We start from the raw sequence: 20,831 nt of genomic DNA on the forward strand, positions 1-20,831 counted from the left end.
TTTCAAGGAACTTATAACCTGCTGTATAAATGAATACAGAACTGCACCTTATCTTAAAAAGAGTTGGTTTTTATTGAGAATGTGCTCGAGCACTAGTGTCATGGGTTGTCTGTGAAAGCATAATAAAAGGCATTTCAATATCAAACGTGAATTTGGTGTCAATCCACTTTGATCTGATCCCATGTCAACCTTTTACAAATGATTCTGTGGCATCTTAGGCATATAAAATCAACATTATACCTGCTCCACTTTGATGTCGTAGTCCCCAAGGACCTTCTTTCCCCGAAACACTTTGGCCCTGGAAGACAGAAGAGGAGAAGAGAAGATATTTAGTTTGCTTGCTAAATGAAAACCTCTCAGCTGTCTGTGCTGCCATCTACTGGACATCACACTCCCTGTGGAACAGATACAAGAAAGAAAATGGATGCCTGCTTATGCACTTTTAATGGACAAACTTTCTTAGCTATAGGGGAATGTTCACAGCATGATGCAGCAGATCAGTGCGGCCTCACCAGAGCAGTGGGTGGTACCATTAAATGCCGCAACAAATATCTAGTACCGTTTTGGAGTGGAATGATGAATATATCCAGCAGGGTGGTTTGAAGTAGACTTCTTAATATCTTGGATGGATCAAGACTGACGTACAGAAATAGGCTGCAAGTAAACACAAACACACACACGGGCAGGCAGATGGAGATCAGACAAAGACAGACTGACAGAGAGGATGAAACAAGCAGAGATGCGCACAGGCAGTCAGCCAACACACAAAGACACAGGCAAAATGCTCAGGACGTTTCATTTTACACAACACGGTGAAACGATCGCAGATGGTTTACACTGCATCCATTAACCAGCCTATATCCTGAAGCTACATAAAGCAATAACAATGAGAGGAACTGGAACGAGTTTGTATGTTTTCAAAGGCCTTGATGACAACGAAAGGTGCGAGAGGGTTTTTCTATTTCACGTAACATGACTTTACATCCTCATCAACAGGTCAGTGAACACCTTTAAATCCTCCTTTAAAATCATTTAACTTCAGCAAACAGTTTCCACGCTTACTCTCCTCTCTAATCCATCATTTGACATTAAATCAAATTGTACGGTGCGCACTCTGTGTGCTGTCAATTAAAAATGTATGTAAGATTCCTTTCCATGTAACCTCTTAGGACCTTGCCTACTGCAGCACAGAAGCATCTGGCTCGTTAGTGTGGTTCATTAGGAGCAGACCATCTGTGAGAGAAACACTCCGAGGGTATGATGCCATAACTTCCAACAATCAATAGCCACGGCAGCAAAATCAGTGACCTTAGAATTACAGCGATATATCTTTTTCAAACCTGTCAGAAGGTAAAATTCTGCTAGTGTTTTTTTTTTTTCAGCATGTACGGGTGCTTCAACACACTGAGACGTCGCTTTGGTGACAGCCAAACCTAAAAAACTGAACCGTGCAGTTATAATTTAAAACATACAGTTCAGTTCCAGTTAAAACATCTATCATCTTATTGCTGGTGAATTTGAAAAAAAATGAGGCTCCACATTCAGCTTTTTCAGTAACTACAGTACACAATGCAAAACAATACACAAAAATGAGAGCCAGGCCAACATGATAATGGACAATTATAGCGTTTTACTGAAAGGCACACTGCTTATGCACACTTGTGCACACCACACATCAGGCCAGACGTCTATCATAATAGTGATTCACGTGTGGAAACTGAATTTGTCTGTTTCATCAGTTCTGTTTTCTTCAGTGTAATGAGAATTACAGCCTCACTGGGCAGCTGACATGACTATTTTAGTCCTTCAAAGCTGACCATTACACATTATGAAGTTGTAAACATTGTTTCAGCTGATCTCCACTGTGGCGTGGATCTCATATTAGAGCAAATTAAGTGATGATGTTCAATCTTTTTAATTCTTTTAATCCCAAATTACCAAACCACTTTTGTACAAAGTGGAGTTTTTATATGAGCTATAACAGATCTATTTATTTATGGGGTACTGTGTGATATGAGCAATGCTCATTTCCAGCAGCTCTTTCATTTATGACGTTAGCAGCTCAAGCAGACAAAAGTGGAGTAAACAGAGGTATGGAGCTGGAGAAAGAATTTGCAGAAAATAATAAGCACATACCACACGCTGATTATTTGAACAGGTGGGGAGCTAATCATGTTCCCAGCATCAGTCTGTAAACCTTATATATTTATATTTCCAAATATGGAACATAATTTGCAAAGAGAAGAACAGCAACAGTTTCCACTAACAGGAAATAACAACACAGTCGCAGCAACTGTGATGCAGAGTTGTGGAGCTAACAACAATAAAAACAACACAGCCAAAGCCTCTCCACTGGACTTAATTCAACAGCTGGGCTCGGCTGACTGCATTTTATTCAGGGTCATTTGACGCCATCCCACTTTTGTTATTGATCTGTGGAGTCTGGGAGTCTGAGGCAGACACATAATCCTGTAGAAATTAGGCCTTTCAAATCCGTGCACGGTAATGAGGAGAAAGAGAGTGAGACAGAAAGAAGAAGATGATGGAGACGGGAGATGAATGCAAAGAAGAGGAACGGGCAGCATTAATGCCACAAATCACGGCGCGACAGCAATGCAATAAGTACATTAAACTAAAGAAAATGATAATGTGCACTAACGGCAGTGTAGAAGTATTAGTGGCCCATTTCTACACAATTAAACACAAGCTATGTATTTAAACTGTTTCGCAGTACCAATGGATTCATGGCTGATTCATGTTCACTCTGCAAAAAAAAAACCTCAACTAAACATGAACATGAATGATTGTTAACGGGTCATCAAATGGACAGAATCAGCCCACACTCTCATTTTACAGTATATTAAATCTAATGAGTTTCAGTTGTATAGACACCATAACTAGGGAATAACGAACGTGTCAGCTCCCAATTAAACCATGATAGACATCACTAAAGGTGATGTTCACTGACACGTAATTTCCATCTCTGCCCTCCTGTCTCTCATTGCCCCGCTACTGTTTTCCTACTTTCTATTTAAAATCATATTTCCCCCCACCCTTCTCTTTTTCCTTCCCCTCTGTAATTACCATTATCGAATCAATGCAAAGACACATGAATACGTATATATAATATGTAAACCTACAAGTGAGCTGCGCAGAGGGATTGTTTAAGGCTGATTGTTTTGCATTTCAGCATATTAACATACAGTAACTACTACTAAGCTTTTACACACTAGCATCTTAAACAGACTTGATAAAAACAAAACTGTCACTTTAATCAAGAGTTGGTATTGAGATTGAAGCCTTGATACATTCACATAACGCTGAATAATTTTTCAAAAACCTGTACTAAAACAACCATCCTTCTTTTCTGGCACAGCACACAACAGCTCTGGCAATACAGGACTGTACATGCCCTGGATTTGTGGAGGCCATGTAAAACAAGAATCTGACTACCGGGGTGAAAGGGCACAAAAAGTGTTCGCATAAAGTGTTAGAGCAGTCTCGTCAGCTCTACTCAGGTGGGAGATACAGTAGACGGGGTGTAATTATTTGGCTACTGTAGCTGGTATGCTGTTACTAAAGGTGAAGACAAGACAATGTAGGGGCTGGAAAATGAGACTAGTGGAGAGAATAACACAGAGGAGTGTGAACTCTGGAAACTGACTCTACGCTAAAGCTCACTGTGTCAGAAATCTAGACTTTCTTGTCTTCGCCTTTTCGGGTATGGACCCTTGCTCGCTCTCTCTGTCAGGATTCAGATTCGACACTCCTTGGACTCTCCCTGTCGGCTGTCGGACCCTGGATCAGACACTCAGACACTTCATGGATCTTGAACCCCTCACTTATGCAGTTTCTACCCTGCTGACTGAGCAGCACCTTTTGTTATTTAACTCTTGGAGATCACCTTGTGTTTTTCCCTAATCTCCCTGTTCAACAGCATCCCAGCTCATCTCGCACCATTAACGTTTGTACAATAAATCTTATGTCTTAATATGATCTCTGACTATTTAACTGGGTCCTCCTTAAATCATTACGTACTGTTCCTTTTTTCAAAATGGTACGCTGCTGTCTATGTGGCCAGATGCACAACATTTGAATGAGAAATTACTCCAGAAGGCAGAACTCAGAGAGAACATAATAAAAGACAGAAAAACAGCAGAGGAACTCTGAAGATGGCCGGTTGGATTTTACTGAGAAACACTAACACTGTACACGGTAAAATACATTTTATAGGCTCAGGTTCATGTTGAACTAAAGGAATTTTCTCTTACATTTTTTTCCTCCAGTATGTCTCTTGAATTATGCAGCTGCTACGCAGGAGGCTGTAACACCTCTGTCTGCCATTGTGCTCCTTCTCTCAGCCCTCTGCAGGAGTGTCAGTGTCTCAGAGACTGCTCCTCAGTTACACATAAATGTGTTGTGTCTGTGTTTCTGACAGTAAACTGCGGTGAACGCAGTGCAACTACACAAGAAGTCACATGTTAAATGTTGGTCTCTCCTTTCACATCTACTACCTCACTTAGTAAGGAATCAGAGTTAGCTTCAAATCTATTTAGTGAGCATGAAGGTGTTACTGTCATCACTTCCTTTATAGATCAGTAACAAGCCAAAAAGAACAAAAAGAGAAACCTTTGAGTCACCAGGTTTCACAAACTTGCCTTGTTTGGTGTTTATCGTGCCACTAGCAGTACTTTAATCTAATAAAAAAAAAACCCAACCCATTTATAACATTTTCAGCTGCAACCTATTACATTATAGTGATAGATGACGGCCTACAGAGCAGGCTGTGCATGTTTAGTAATGTTCAGCGTGTGTGTGTGTATTAGAGCACCTCCTGACAGCTCATCTGCCTTATTGAAAAAGGCTCATCTAGGGAACATCTTGAAACTAACAGCAGAGTTTTTTGTTTTCTTGGGGTTTAATTGAATCGTGTGTGTATGTGTGTGTGTGTGTGTGTGCTGTGTGTGTGTGTGCTGTGTGACTCAGCTTTGTGCATATTATATGAGTGTTTATGAGAGCACAGATTTTCTGCTTGTTGCCCTTGGAAAGCGGGCGGGAGTGACAGTGATCTATTTTATCTTGTCCCTGTAATTGGACAGCTTTGTTTTAAGCGTGTGTCGCAGCTTCTTCTACTACCTCACAGTTTGTTGCCGTCGTCTGTAGTTTCTCCGTATATCACCTGTCGAACACGACATTTTCACGGGTTTAGAGAGTTACTATTTTATTAGCTGCATGTAAAATGTTTATTAATATCATGCAACAGCTTGGGTTAGTTAACACCATGTAGTGTATTTGTTCGTGCCTTTTCACAGGGAATTACTGTGATTCATGGAATATATTTTAGGACTTCTATTTATGCTACTATAAACTGTGTTTCTACTCCACTGTCAGAGGGATTTATTGCACTCTTTACTGTTCTTGGTTCCATTTATTTTAAAGCATTTTCCTTTGAATACTTAACTTTACCTCAACAAACAAAATTTTTATGCAGACTTTGAAAGTACTGAAATATTTTTAGATACTTCTCAATCCTTTTTACCGCTACCTTAACAAGATATGGATGTTTTCCAACATAAGTTAACTAAGCCCACAGTCAACTTTTGAATGACAGCTGACGACAGTCACCAAAATCGAATTTGTCCATGGTTTTCAAACTGGAAAAACACGACAGCTCAGTCAGAAACAATTTTAACTTCTCCATATTTAACCATCTCCACTAAATACTGGTTCTCCAATATTTTTTGCAGCATTTTAGGCTGGATTTTATGATTTGAAATGACAAAATCTAGATTAAAAACTTGTTCACATATGAGAGGCAAGCCGAGGAACGGCTGTGAGACTGATCAGAACTGTCAGTCTTTCAGCGGCTTTTAGTCATTAGTATTCAAATCAATTTGTGAATAAACATGAGAAAACAGAAACTGACAAACTGAGCAGTTCACTCAGAGTAGAAATGTCAATTAGAAAATGTATCTCTGTCTTCTTCGATAGAAACAAGACAGACGAGACGAAGACCAGAATGTGCACGAGACTTGAAGGATTTTTAGGAAACTGATCTAAGACGATGCACTAGATGTTTAGGGTGAACACTGTGAATGTTTTAGTAAGTGGAGTTTTCAGAATGATGAGTCTTGAGCTGCTTTTTTAAAAAAGGTTTCCACCAAATTCACAGATCTTAACTCCAACAGGAGACTTAAATTAAGAACGAAAGTCTGGATCAAAGTGATGGACAAAACAAGCAATATTATCATTTCTGTAGCTGTGCCCTGAGCAAAGCTAATTATTTCAGTTTTATTTCAGGATATTATTTTAGTTAGGCAGAAAACTAAGTCTTCTTAATCAACTTTTACTAGTGACTCAACAACTATTTCACTGTCTGTTAATATTTCTGTCTTTCAAATCATTGTAGTTTAAAGCAGGTTGCATCAGATGCCATTTAGAGTCCAAAGGTCTGAGACCAGATAGGAAATACGAGATAACTTCATGCAGACCTGGAAATAATCCTAAAGTTTCAGGATTTAGAGACAAAAGATGTTGGGACATTAAAGTGAAGAAGAAACATTTAAAAATCTGCATAATTTCTATATCAGAAATCAAAGTGAAACAAATGTGTGACACGGACACTGACCTTCATGAGTTACTGTTATGTCACTTCCACTGAAGCATGCGTTAAAGTATTTAACTCACCATCATTTAAGTGTGGATTAAGGTGGATTTAATTGGCTTTTACAAGTAAACAAACTTGCAGCTATTGCACTTCTGTTATAAATATGGCTGAGCGTCACGTCTCCAGCAGACCACTGCTGACTGCGTAGCATTATGCTCACTGGTCAGACTGTTTGGCTGACTGTCTAACCGTGACTGTTTTAAACCTCTTGGTGGAAACTGGATCAGTTTTATCCAAAGCACAGAGAGGCAAAACACAGAATTTGCAATACGCCATTAAGTAAAGTTAAGTCTTATTGTGTTCACAGAGGAGTAACAGCCTATAAAATACTCACTTCAAAGCTGAGACATTCATAGCAGGTGAACAATAGCTGCAGGTTGATTTACGTGTACCACCTGTGATGAGCCAATTTAATCCACCTGAGCACCACACTTAAATGATGTGATAGAACTTCTTCTTATTATTATTAATATTTTATTGCTTCTTCGATAATTCAATTTAATTTTCAATACTATTTCACTTGTCTCATGACTATTATTTATGGGAATCTCAGTTGTGTCTACTCAGTGCTACCCTTTTCTTTTTTCAAACAGAGACAATAACAGTGAAGGATCTGAACGGTTCGCCACAACTTATTTGGCTCATTTGTGTTCAGTACATCATATCATGACACTGTATTTGTGCAACAGTTGTATTTGGTGGACAATTTGCTCCTGATGTACCACGGAGATGAGTGAGCACACATCTCCCTGGTACAACATTGTTGTGTCTGATTTTTGCACTAGTTCAGACGAGGCTTGAAATGACAGTCTGACTGATTCATCCCTCAGCACGGGGAAACTAAGGTGAGCACTCTTCCTGGTTTAATGGGAGGGTTGAGACAGAGTGTCTGTCCGCAGAAAGATGGGGAGAAGATAAATCATTGCAGACAACCCTGTTGTGGCCTGGCACAAATGAGACTTTGTGTGCTTTATCCAGATGGCTGTCGTCTTATTGTGTGCTGTGTCTTTCTACACACACAAAAACACCCCTGCATTTAAATGCACAAACACAATCTCAGTTGAGAGGACAATTTCAAATTTTAGTGAAGAAATAAACACTTAAGTTAGTTCAGGTTCATATCCACTTTCTTTCCAATTTCTTGTCACTTGAATAAAAACAGTATTTCAGCCTCACTTCAGGTTTCGTTTTCAGTGCTGTTTCTCATTGTGAAGATAAGATTAACCTGGCCTGCTCGGGCTGCACTCATGGAGTGTGGGAGGAGCACTGGAGAGTGTCTTTCTTTGTGAGAAAAGACAGACGGTTGTTGGCGGTCGTGTTTCAGGCACAAATTCTCTGAGCATCACAAGCCAGGTGCCATTCAGTCTCATTTATTGGAGCAACAGCGATTTTCATGCAATAAACCCACAGGTTTGCTACACTTTGTAGTGTATTAACATTATTATTATAATTATCTTTTCAAATAATGGTTTCCTTGTTAGTGCCGAAGACCACTAACATACAAAAGACATTTTGAGTTTCTTTGCCTGCACTGCAAACAGATATAGCAGGTGAGAAAGTAGATGCTTAGAGTCTTTGCTGTCCCCAAGAATTGTGGGAGCTGTAGTATTAATCTGTACTTGTCAAATCACTTTAAAGAGGTACTTTAAACGCTGTAAAACCATTCAAAATAGAAGATCTCTCATGTAAATTCAAACAGTGGACATCCAAGAATTTTCTCTGTATTTTAGTGATGTTTAGCTAATTTCATGAAACGTAAGAAATTATAAAACTATTTCATGGTCAGGTTAAGCGCCCCTCCCTTCTTCAAACATATTAGCACGTACAAATTAATTCAGTGTATGTCTACAAAGAAGCTCCCCACACACTCATCAGCGTTTCACTCTCACAATGTCCCTGTTTGTAAAGTCATCATCACTTCACTTATTGTTCTGCTTTGTTGAGAACTTGTATTATGTATGCTTTGTGTGTGTGTGTGTGTTTGTCCACAGCCCACACCGCCTATTTGTCGTGACAGCATGATGTTTAATTTTAGAGGGAATGAGAGACAGACAGAGCCAGAGACAGACAGTCGGTGAGAGGAGGACACAGAAACTGCTGATCCACCCACGGGCACGCTGCTCAACAGGAAGAGCCACAAACAAAAAAGATTTCAGGTTACTACAGCCAGCTGGATGAAAAGCCCGAGCAGGGACGACACTGCTGCGGAGAAAGTCGATTGTTTTTATGAAAATACAAAACAGACATATACACATAACTTGATGTTACACATTACAACATTACACAATATTTAAAGCTGTATCATCCGGAGAGTACAAGTTTATATTATACTGGATAGAGGTGTCACTGGTAGTCATTAACCTTTTTAGTAACTGTACCCCTGGTTCTGCAGTTCTCTTGAGCTCTTCACGGTTTTACTGCAGCATCTTTCAGCAGCTCTAGCTTTATGGCCTGCACTTTTACTGCTTTGGTTCAGTATCATTGCTCTCAACAGCTTTCTCTCCAGCATCAGCAGGCAGCTGTTTTCAGAGAGGAGGCCCTACAATCCTTAATACCAGCCCCCTACCTGTCAACAGTTACACAGACACAGTAAGCAACTAGCTGGTGGCCATACTGGAGCTGTTAGTGGAACTTTTAGGAGCTAAAGAGACAGAAATGTCCCTGAGAAAAAAGCTAAAAACCGCCAGGAGTCATTCTTAGACTTGACTTCATGAACATAGGACCCCAAATAAACAATAATGTTGCATGGTGATTAGTGGTACAAACTGAAGAGATTGTTTCCCGTTTCATAATTGAGAGTTTGGCTTTGGAGAATTACAAATGCTGGTATCTATATTTGAAAAAACATCTTCATACTTATGGCACAAACGTGCTTATACATGTAACCAGAGCATTTTTTGCAGTTTAGCTGGTTATTGAAATAAGATAATTCTCAGTGGAGTGAGGTGAACACTTCACATAGTTAGCAGGATGAATACATTGTCAGCCGGACTTGGGGCAGGTATTAACTGTGCCTCAATACACCGACTTGATCCTTAGAACCAGCCGACAGATTATAGGGACAATCTAATTATTATGATTCACACACATTCACTGTTCGTGTAAACTTTCATAGTTTCTTTGCTTGTGTAAAGCTGCTTTGTGACAATGTCAATCGTAAAAAAAGCGCTATACAAATAAATTGAATTGAATAAATTGAATTGAATATTAGCATGAGTGGGGAGTCTGGTTCGACTGTACGTCAGAGAAAAGAGTTTGTGTCCACAAACACGCTGGATATACAGTATGTTGTCAGGTCAGCACATACTGTATGAGGGGCTAGATGTTAATTATAGAATTTTATTGCATTAAACATGTATTTAATGAAAATACTGTGTCAAGTGGAAGAAGGAGAAATGAACGTGTATAAAGAGTATTTTGGTCACTTTGGAGGGATTAATGTCTGAATTCTACCAACACATCGACTACAACTACAAAAAGGGCACCATAAGTGGTTGAAATGGATAAAAATAAATGTTTTATACAAAAACTACACTTCACAACCAAGGTTGTGTGGAGCTCCGGTACAAAATAACCAGCCAAACCAACAAAGTGACGCTGCTTTTCCTTTTACGTCATCAGCTTTGCACCTGCGCTAAAGTGGTAACCACTCTGGTCTCGCTGATTAAAGTTATCACTTGTGTTATCTCTCGCCCTGTTTTCATCACATACTCTCGATCACACAGAATTTCCACCTGTAAAACAAACAGTTTAATCCAGCAGTAGATAATAAATACACAGCGGAGCCACTCATACCTCATGCTAAAAGAAAATATAGTGATGAAAGCTTTGGCAGTTTACTGCACCGCTGCACATAACACCGTAGATACTGTGTCATTCCTGGATATTGGCAGTAAACCAGACCTTTAACTACCCTGTTCATTTTCTAGTCAATTCCTCAATTACTGTTTCCCAGCAGTAAAGCTGAAGCCGGTTAAAATGTGAGCGAAACCCACTTCCACATCACCAGATACACCAGAGGGCTGCTCCAACGCATTGTTTATTCAGCCACTGCAGAGATAAACTGCTGCAATTTGAGAGGGATGGGTTTTTAATATGTCATGTAAGAAACAAGCTTTCAAAACAGACATTACATTTGCATAAACCGTTATGCAGACATCAGTTAATTCAAAAGTTTAATTAAGCTATGTTCAAGTAGTCTGAGGATGAGCAAAGGCCTTTGAGATAAATTAGCTGCAGGAAAACAATTTAACTTCACTTTCTTTAAACAAAGCCACAAGTAAAAATTATGAAATATTTCCAGCCTCCTAAATGTATTTTACTTGTTAATTTATCATGAGGATTAGATTTCAAAAAGAAAAAAATATATAGTGCATAAAAACAGATTAAATAAAGGTCTGAAATAACAAGCTCGCCTTGTATAAGCACGTTTTCTGCTTTGCTCCTTAGTCTTTCCTCTGTCATCTTCCAACCCCCTTTACTTCACTGATTGCTCATAGTTTGATCAAAAACACTTTATTTGTATTTTAACTTAACGTGACTTAAAACTATAACATTAAACAGTTTACCTCACTCTTAACTTCTAAATTGAATGCCTGGTACTGCACATGTCGGCGTTATTGTCACTTGGCTTCGAACAGATTTAAGTTAGCAATGTGGATTTCATAACAAAGCAATTTAAAGTGCTGCTGTTTAAAATAACCCCGTTGTCATTAGAGTAGTCCCTATGGTAGTAGATACTGTACTGTAGCTGTACACCCTTGACTATTGTTAGTGTTGTCCTTACTTTGTCTACTGCTCAGTAATCACTGTTGCACTGCATTTTTGGGCACAATATAAATCTGCTGGAGCTCAGGTAGTTACTGTTCTCCAAAAGCAATTTGCATGGCTAAGCAGTCTGTCCTGTACGTGCCAAAATAAAATGTACTGATGGATTAATATTCGAGGCTACAGATATCTCATCCATGTCATGATGGCATGATAATCCTGAAAAATGAATCCTGTCTAAGATGTAGAAAAAGGCTCTACAGTATAATCCATCCGTAAATGCGTCTACTTAAAATGAGTCTTCTATGACTCTATAATGTTTATTTTTGCAGTGCTCCTGGTCTGGATTACAGCTGTTTCATATGGATCAGTTATTATCATCATGAAAAGTCATCTATATGTTCCAGAACCTGGAAATATAAATTTAGCTAAGACTGCAGTTTAATTTTTGAGGCAACAGACGTTTTTAATTTTGACAAAAATACGATGATATTAGCCGCAGTCAATGTACAGTCGTCGTTCAAAGTGTTTTCCTACTCGTGCGTGTAGGTTAATATCTGTGTAATTTAATGCTGAAACAGAAGTCAGTGTGATTTTGATTTACAAATGCTTGGTACATCATCTGTACTGAACAGCTGCACTAATAACATTTTTAAAACACCACTACAGGACATCTGCAGCAGATCATGCTGTATCAGTCCACAGTAAAACATCTATCCAGGATTTAGAGCTAACACAGGCTCCAAGTTGCTAAATGTGTAACTTAACAGATGACGCCGTCTCCCCTCACTCCCACAGAGAGTTTGAGAGAAGGACAAAGACGAGACAATATTAACAGTAAGAACTAGATAACAAGACCCCACGAAAAGAGCGGTGTTAGTTTCTAATGGATTAATCGGTTTAGTCTGCTGAGCTGGTGAAAGGTGTAAGTGGGTTTTGTTGAGGTTAATGGAGATTAAAGCTAAACTGCATCTTACCATTTATCACTGCAAGATAATTGAAAAAACAACACCCCCTCACACAAACACAGATAGGCACATACAGAGGCTTCTATTTACATGCCTACGATTGTGTATATCCCTCTTAGACACTTAATAAACACACCTACGAAGGCCAAACTGAAACTGACACTGACACACATGCAACCTCAGAAGAACAACAAGCTTGTCTCCTCAGTAAAAGACTACATAGAACCTTTTCAGTCATGATAAATGTTCCACTTCCTTTGCACCACATAAACAGAAAGATTAATGATTTACCATTTGAATCCAGTTTGGCTCGATCGAACGTTAACTGGCAGCGTCTGTGGGTGGGAAAACGTGTCACTGCAGTAGTAAATCGTGCTAACGATGAGGCGTCGAGTGAGGGTGTCCTGTGAACACTCTTTACTTGTGTTATACAAGCGTCAGGTGGAAAAAGTGACTGGTGACACATGTTTCATAGTAGACAGTGCTAACTAGACCAATGGCAGCACTGATCATTTGTTCAAACACTATACAAATGTTTATCTTTTGAGAAATCCTTGGTGGAAAAGGAGAAGTTTCGAGTCGTGGTATCAGCCAGAAACTGTGTTTATATTTCACCAGAAGATTTAGAAGCCTGATGGCTTGTCATCATACTGTAATTTTGCAGAAAAATGTCACAGTCCTATTCATAGAACCACTGCCGCACACTGATAAAGGAGCTTAGAGGAACTCTGTATAGATCTATAGAGCTGCAGGTGTTGTGGTCATAAAACCACAACTTGCCAACTGTAGGTTTTTTTTGTTTAAATTAAACTATCTATACATGCGGCATAGTGAGCTTTAGGTAAATAAGGTATATTCAATACCTGTCTCCTGCTGTTTACAACCTTTATGCTTAGTTTTTCATAATGCTGGGCTCCAGTTTAATCTTTTCCAGATATAAGAGAAGCATCGTCTCATTTATCTCCCTACACAAAACAAACGAGTGTTTCTCTAAAAATCCCCAGAGGATTTAAAAAGGTTGGTATCATGGTAAATCCAACTGCTCTGGAGTCATATCACGCCATTACTCGCGTCATATGAAAACATCAGAAGCAATTCAGCCTCCTCCTGATTGACTGCAGAAGCACTTAGGGATCACTAAACTGAAGTCTGTTGTGAATCATCATTTGAGCCGAGATCCAGAGCAGAAGACTCATTAGGGTTGTTCAGCTGTGCCTGCACACACAGTGCACGTTGGTCTTTTAATGCAATTTCCTTCTTTCATGGTTCTGCATTATGGCTTGTCACATAGTGGACATACCAAGGACCTCTGCTTCTTCTTGGTTCAGTGCAACTCATTAATTACTTCTTTTGAGGCACCTGCTGTTGTTATTGTGTGGATGTGATCAAATGTGTGTGTTTAAAAGAAGACAGACTGAATGCACAGAACGTCAATGACATGGTGTTCATGTCCTCGTCCCCTTCCTCTGAAAATGTCCTCATAGAATTAACTACGCTGACAGCTTTTACATGTCAGTTCAGGATCTGACATTATGTTTAAAGACAGTTTGGTCAATTAGGACGTCACTGGGATCAAGTAGGTTGAATGTGAGGAGGTTTGCACAGGCACGATCCTAAATAACCCAGGCAGGGGCAACAGAGGCCAAGGTTAGGAGACAGTCAGGTCAAAAACAGTAGTCATCAGTGATGTAATAAATCTACTAGAGAGCTGAAAACAAGTTCAATTCAATATTTTAGTCTTGGAGATAAAAAAAAAAACTGGCTGATGAAAACAGCTTAGCAGAGGGCTAGTGCAGCTGGGCATGTACTGTGTAACTGGGGGCTGATGAAAGAAATGGAAAACAGGTGTGAGGTGAATGGGAACAGAACAGAGTCCAGGGACACCTGGAGGCTGGATGGGGAACAGCAGTCCAAACAAAAACAGAAGCCTGAGGAGGTGTTGATATGAGGAGAGGTGGAAACAGAATGAGCCGAAATAACAGGGACAGGACAGGAAAAGTGATACATTAGGTCCGGCTGTGACGCAGCAGCACAAACAAAACACTCACTCAAAACCACAAGAAGGGTCATTCTGTAAAAACAGATGTAAAGATAGATACACAGCAAAGAGCAGTGACTTAGTTAAGATTCAAACTGGCAGACCTGAAGGATCTGATGAGTCTCTGAGGACAATAACCAGATGATCTGGGATCTGAAAAACACTATTTATCGAGAACAGAATCAAATTAGTCATCCCAAATGATGACCCAGTGAAGGGCATCCTACTCCAGCAGACCCAAAGATAAAGAGCGATGACTTCTGTTGTACAGAAAAAAAAAAACCCTGCATCATTTTAAAAATCTCAGACTGTTATAGTTGGAAAAAAGATTAGAAAATGAATAAGTCATAGAGGTAATGACTAAAAAAACAAAAGGACGTGTACAATTTGAGCACAGCTATGTTGCCCACAGTCACTGTTTTTCTGTACGAGCACTAACAGTTTGACTAATCTAATGTTGTGTAAATCCCAATGCTCCACTTCAGGCTGTGGCACTCAGTGTCCAAAAGGCTATCAAATAACTATGGGAAAATGAAATTTGAATCTTTTTAGCCCAACAAACCGCAGACGGTGAGGGCCCCAGTGAGATTCAGTAGAATTCATGGTAAAGTCACAATAGAGAACCGCTGTATTCATTAAGCCAACATCCTGCTCTCCTGTGACACTTCTAAATGAATTTATTTATCAGGATATTCAGGGTCACCTGTGCACAAATAACAAATGAGGCAGGGGAGCGGAGCAACACAGCTGGATGTGTAAATATTTTCCTCTCTGATTTTCTTGCTCCATTTGTGCGTCTGCATCTCAACATGAATGTGTCTCAGCGCTCTCATTCTCATCTTCACTCGCTGCCCCCTCCCACCCAGCGTTATCTCACTGCTTCACCTTACATCTCTCCGCACCTCAGCCACCACGTCTTCTGTCCTATAACTGCTCCCTCGCTTCCTCTTTCACCCTCTCATCCTCCCGTCGGTCTTGAACTGTGTGTGTCCGTGTGTTTGTGTGCTGAGATCGCTGAGCCGTGACATGGCTGAGTGCAGCAGCGGCCCCGGGGCAGTCATGTGCTGTGGTGCTCACTGGGACGATGGAGACACGTGTCACAGATATTTCCGGTCCAGCATTAACCTGACTCTCTCTTTAATCCTCAGTTTTCACACTTTCTCCCTTTATTTGTGGTTTAGGTCCGTCTAAATAGTTATTTTCTGTCTCAGTGTGTCCATGTCCTGAACGTTTTACTCAATTCTCCACACCAATCCTCACTCACATGTAAAAGGATGTCCTTGCAGGTGTTTTGTTCTCCATTCACTTCTGATCATCCTCTACTCCTTTTTCACTAACACCTACTGACACCACAGACGGGAGGGTGAAGGTCGCTGCTTTTCTCCATCCTGGCCTTTGAAACCCCGGCTATCATAGCCTCTCCCCAGTCTCCCTTTTTTCTTCCTGAACACTTAATGGCAACAACATAAGGCCAAGAACTGCCGCTTAATATTCTGTGTTGACTTTTGTTCTAGCATTTGTTTCCTCAGGGTTGTTTGTTTTATTTTTAAAAATAAATATATATATAGAAAGAAAATATACACATCTTCTTGCAATAACAATGCAGTGAATTCCATCTTCATCATACAACAGCAAAATGGTGACACTTTAATTTCCAGAGTGCCTGTTATTGATGAACCTTTTCTTAAAAATCACACCTTTGTTACACTTATTACTTGAATCAGACCAATATATGAGAATAAATCCTGACATAAACCCACTGTATTTTTCCACAGTACATTGTTTTTCACAGAACTTTTATTATTTTTCTTGTTTTGCATTTATGATTTATGTAGTAGGGTGTCTCACCCATCTTGCTTCAAATACTGAGACTGATCATTTTTTACCTATTTTAACTATGAATTTACTTTATAGTTCTTCTCTTGGCTTAGATATTTTGCTTCCTTTGTATGTAGCACCTGCCAAATAACTAACTGACTGACTTAAATCAGGATTACTATTTCAGCAGAGCAACTTGTCTGCCCTTTGCAGACAGTTACTGCAGCTCTGTATCAGCGGAAGCAAGGCCGCAGTGTGGAGTTTATGATGAACTGTAAATGAGTGTTTGTAAAGATTAATGGAAGACAAATGCAGATTATGTAAATGATTACGATTCAATCACTCAGTCACTGTGATGATTTTGTCTTCATGAATACCTAAACTAGTGTAATACGTTGCAGAGGATGTTCCACTAGCTTCTGCTAAATTAACACTAATAAAACAAATCATGTAAAAGGCCCCAGGGAATCCAAAAAGATTAATTTTCCCTGACCTCTGAGATCTGTGGGACTTGTAGCTCATTTAATTGTCTTGTTCATAATCAGTGATGTAAGCATTATGAACCAGAAATAGACTTTAGGAGTTCTGTTGTCATAAGTGGAAGCCTTTTCTTTAAATGTTTTCATAACTGTTAAATATGGAGCTTTTTCTATGTCAAAAATACTCTAACTGGATTTGAGATCTGTCCTTCACACAAGAAGATGAACTTAAATACTAGTGAATAGAAAAGTCAAATAATCTGATGGTGAGTAGAGGGACAGTGAAAGCTGAGAGGAATATGGATGTGTTTCATCAAAGGTGAAAACCAAGCAGGTGAGTGGAGAACCACGTGCGAGAGATGACGCTATCAGGGCCTTCCTCGTGGCTAAGTCAATGAAGTGAAACGTGGATCTTTAGACAGGACTTTGGTCTTGCCCTGAGGACCACTTCACAGCAGCCTTTCTCCATGATAAATGACTTGCTATTGTACTCAAGGGTTAAACCAGAGTTTCTTTAAGCAGCAGCATCACTCCACAAAAAACAATCTCCACCACAGCTGCACCACCCACGAGGAAAAGGCTGAAAGCAGATGAAGGGGCCAATCAAGCCTCTTTACTGCTGCCTGAAGACTTGGGGGTTCTGCCAGTTGGATGCTGTGAAGATTCCTGTGACGTCGGTTAGAGTAATTCATCACCAAAGCAATTTCTCTGCCCCTTTCTCCTGTCAAATTTCACACTGAGGCAAGAAAATGTCTGCACATCACTGTATTTACTTCAGCTCACTATCAGCAGCAGCAAAACCTCAATGTGGGTGTTTCAGACGAGCTCAAGAGGGACGATACGCTCTGGTCAAGACGCAAAGGCCGTGCACTCCACACATATGCCAAATGTTGACATCTTCTATAATCCCTTTGAGGCTTTGCAGAAAAATGCATTGCTAGACTCACGTGGCTTCCCAGTGGGTGTGTGGACTACGAGCGTATATACAGTAAACTGTATGCACGAGGCCGCCTTCAGCACAAGAGCACACACAGACAGTAGCTGCGAACCCACCCACACAAGCCCACACCTTCTGTGCATGCACGTATGGAAACACACATAAGAATGTGTAAACACACACTGTTAACTACAGAGAACAGAAAACAGCCCCCATTTTTTGGAGAACCTTTAGAGTCAATCTGCTCCCAGCTATCACATACAGTAGTATTACAAGACCTCTATTTGCAGACAGACAGGAAATAATAACTGTGTGGAGCAAGGAAACACCAAAACAATGACTGTCAATTAGAAAAATGACTGGAAAGAACCCTGAGGGCTGAGATGTGTTGTTCTCTGTATGATCTATCTCTGTGCAAAATTAATAACATCATACAGCCGTAGAGTTACATATTTCCATGCATTTATATTATTACATATTGAACCTGTCGTGTGTTTAATGTCTTGTTTCATATTTTATTCATATTATTCAAAGAGTTTCTTTTCTTTCCCCCCACAAATCAATATATGAGGGAATTAAAGTAGGAAAACAAGAAATGATCGTGTCATTGGATATTTGATGCTGTTTTCAGAGACAGCTGTGGTTTTATCTAATCAAAACATTATTAATCATGATTGGAAATAATTGGGAAAATGAGGCTGGAGTGCCTCCTGGTTTGTCTGAAAGCTGGTTTGATTTACATAGTGTATCTGGCGTACCACGGTGTATTGTCAGATTGGGTTTATTTGTTTCTCTCTCTGTGCTGTGTGTGCTGTTTGTTGTTGTGGATAGTGGAGAGGAAGTGATCTCCTGCGTAGCCTTTGCAGTTTGTAGTGTTTCCATATTGACAGCTTGACACCTGACACCCACCAGAGGGCTGCACGTCATGGACGAGCTATGCGCCACATGTGGTCTGTGTATGTATGTGAGGCAGAGAAACAAACTATGAATAAAAGAGGATTATCCGAGGCCCAATTTGCAGTTAAGATCTAAAGAGGACATTTTTGAAAAAGCTGCTTCTCATGTCTTCAGAGGTCTATTTGTCAGTTAATAACCCAGCCATTTAGTAGCTTTGTTGCACAATTAAATTTTATAAATTAAACTCACACAAACCCTTGTTGGATCATTACTTTTTAATCACTTGGCCTTTTTGATTGATTATTTAATTCTACTTTGTTAATGATATTTTCCGTTTAATGCTAACAAACAAGTTCTGTACTACAATGTGTTACTATAATTACTAATATTAAGTTATATAACATTACTAGTTGTAATCAAGGGGTCATACACACCCACGTTTCAGTCCGGCTAAACAACTTTGTTCTCAAGAGTTTTTATGTCAAGCTGTGTGGAAATTCATAACTGGTGGGTTCTTCCAAACACTAAGAAAGTCGGCAAAGGTTGTGCAAAGGTTGATATATGTCTCGTAGAAAGTACATTTTCAGCTGTGAAGGAAAATAAAGTTTGTTTACTTTTTACAAAACCATAAAGTAACAACAGATACAGTCCCTGAGCCATGTTAATCTCAGATAACTGAGTCTAACACTTTGTTTTTTAACTATTTTGTTCCGTTTACTTTTACTCTTGTGTGATGTATTTTTTCTATTGACTGTATTATCCTTCAGCAGTCAGACCAGCACCTTGGATGGTAGCTTACTGCCATTGGTGCCTGTGTGTGAGAACTGCTGAATAAGAGGTAAAGCTGTAAAGCATTGTGGATAAATGTGCTACATAATGTAAAATATAGTTTTTTTTTCTAATTTATTATTATGTTATATCTATGTTTATATCACTATTTATCAAGCTGCTTTCATATTCTAAAACCCCAAAGGGAAAACTTTGTGTGGAGCTCACTGTGTAGTTGTGTAAGTGCACTAACATCACAGTGATGATTAAGATTAGGATTTGTTCCTAGAGTGTATATTTTGTCAAAAGACCTCCCAAAGATAGAAATGCAAATGTGTACAGTATGTGTGTTAACTGTACTGTGTTTCCTGCCAAAAAGCACCACTGCCTCGTCCACCATATGGTCAACGGAGCCATTTAAGGCCTCAGAGGGTTATTACGTTGCAGCTGGCTAAAACCTTAAAAGCCTGGCTAGTGAATCAGGTCTCACTGAAATTAAAGTCAGATTCAGCGAGTCCCACTTTGCACTAACTATCTATAATACTGCACGATTCCTGCACAAATACTATTTTCTCTTCATAATAGAGATGTCATCTGTTCACATACAGTAGTAGAAACAGCTTCCTTATGACAAGGCATTTCAGTTTGGCAGAAGTGGGAGGAACAGGTGTCAGCAAACACTAAATTTGGCAGACACTGCAGAACTAATGGTGGCTAGATGCAGGGTTGGAGAGAGCTTCTGTATTGTATACAAAATATATGTGGGATATGCAGTTGCGCTGGTGTTGTGTGGTACTTTTTTCCTCTTTGTTGATGGCATGTTGCCTGCTGCACAAAATGATGACAAAACACAGAAGAACCAAGGTCAGAGCTGCCTCATTATCTAAACCACTTCATTTTTTGCAAAACACTTTACCTGATTAATATTACAGTGCACCAGTGGCCTCTGCAGAACCTCACCTTTCAAAGATGGTAGAGGTTTATAATTTCAAGCCACTCATGTCAACGAGGGTGGGTTGCTTGATGATTGTAAAGTCAACACATTGTAGAGAGGATTTTTTATGAGTGTTGAATTTACTTATTATGAAGAACCTTCATTTGTTTCTCCAGATTAGCAAACATTTCCATACTATTAGTTTTCATAATTAAATCTTGAAATGAATCTGGAAAACACTTTATATGTGCAGCTCAGGCCTAACTTCAACAATTAAAGGTTAAAGTACAAATTAAAAGGTGAAAAATAACATTTCTGACAGATATTATATTAGACCATGGAGAAGCTTAAACATCAGCGTGTACAGAGTTTATACTGAACTAGGCAAAGCTACATTTTTATAATATGCACACAGGGATTAGAAAATAACCTTTTTTTGAAAAGGCTGCCTTTAAATTAGATCAATCTCCACAGAAAAATGTTTCCCAGTGTGAATGTAAATCATTTAAACTACTAGGCTGTGTCTTTTAAGCCCCTTGTGTCCTACTTTATTTTTGT

At 39.4% G+C, this 20,831-nt stretch overlaps 1 protein-coding gene across 2 annotated transcripts in view; it reads right to left on the minus strand.

Annotated features, from left to right (window-relative positions):
- The window catches only part of syn2b (synapsin IIb), a 59,936-nt gene that overhangs the window by 26,982 nt on the left and 12,123 nt on the right, over positions 1–20,831 (minus strand). For both annotated transcript variants that reach the window (XM_026348888.1, XM_026348887.1), the window contains exon 3: positions 241–298. In XM_026348888.1, coding sequence (XP_026204673.1) covers positions 241–298 — 58 coding nt within the window. The remainder of the gene's footprint in view (positions 1–240; positions 299–20,831) is intronic.

The sequence above is a fragment of the Anabas testudineus genome, chromosome 5, assembly GCF_900324465.2.
Source record: "Anabas testudineus chromosome 5, fAnaTes1.2, whole genome shotgun sequence".
NCBI classification, from domain to species: Eukaryota; Metazoa; Chordata; class Actinopteri; order Anabantiformes; family Anabantidae; genus Anabas; species Anabas testudineus.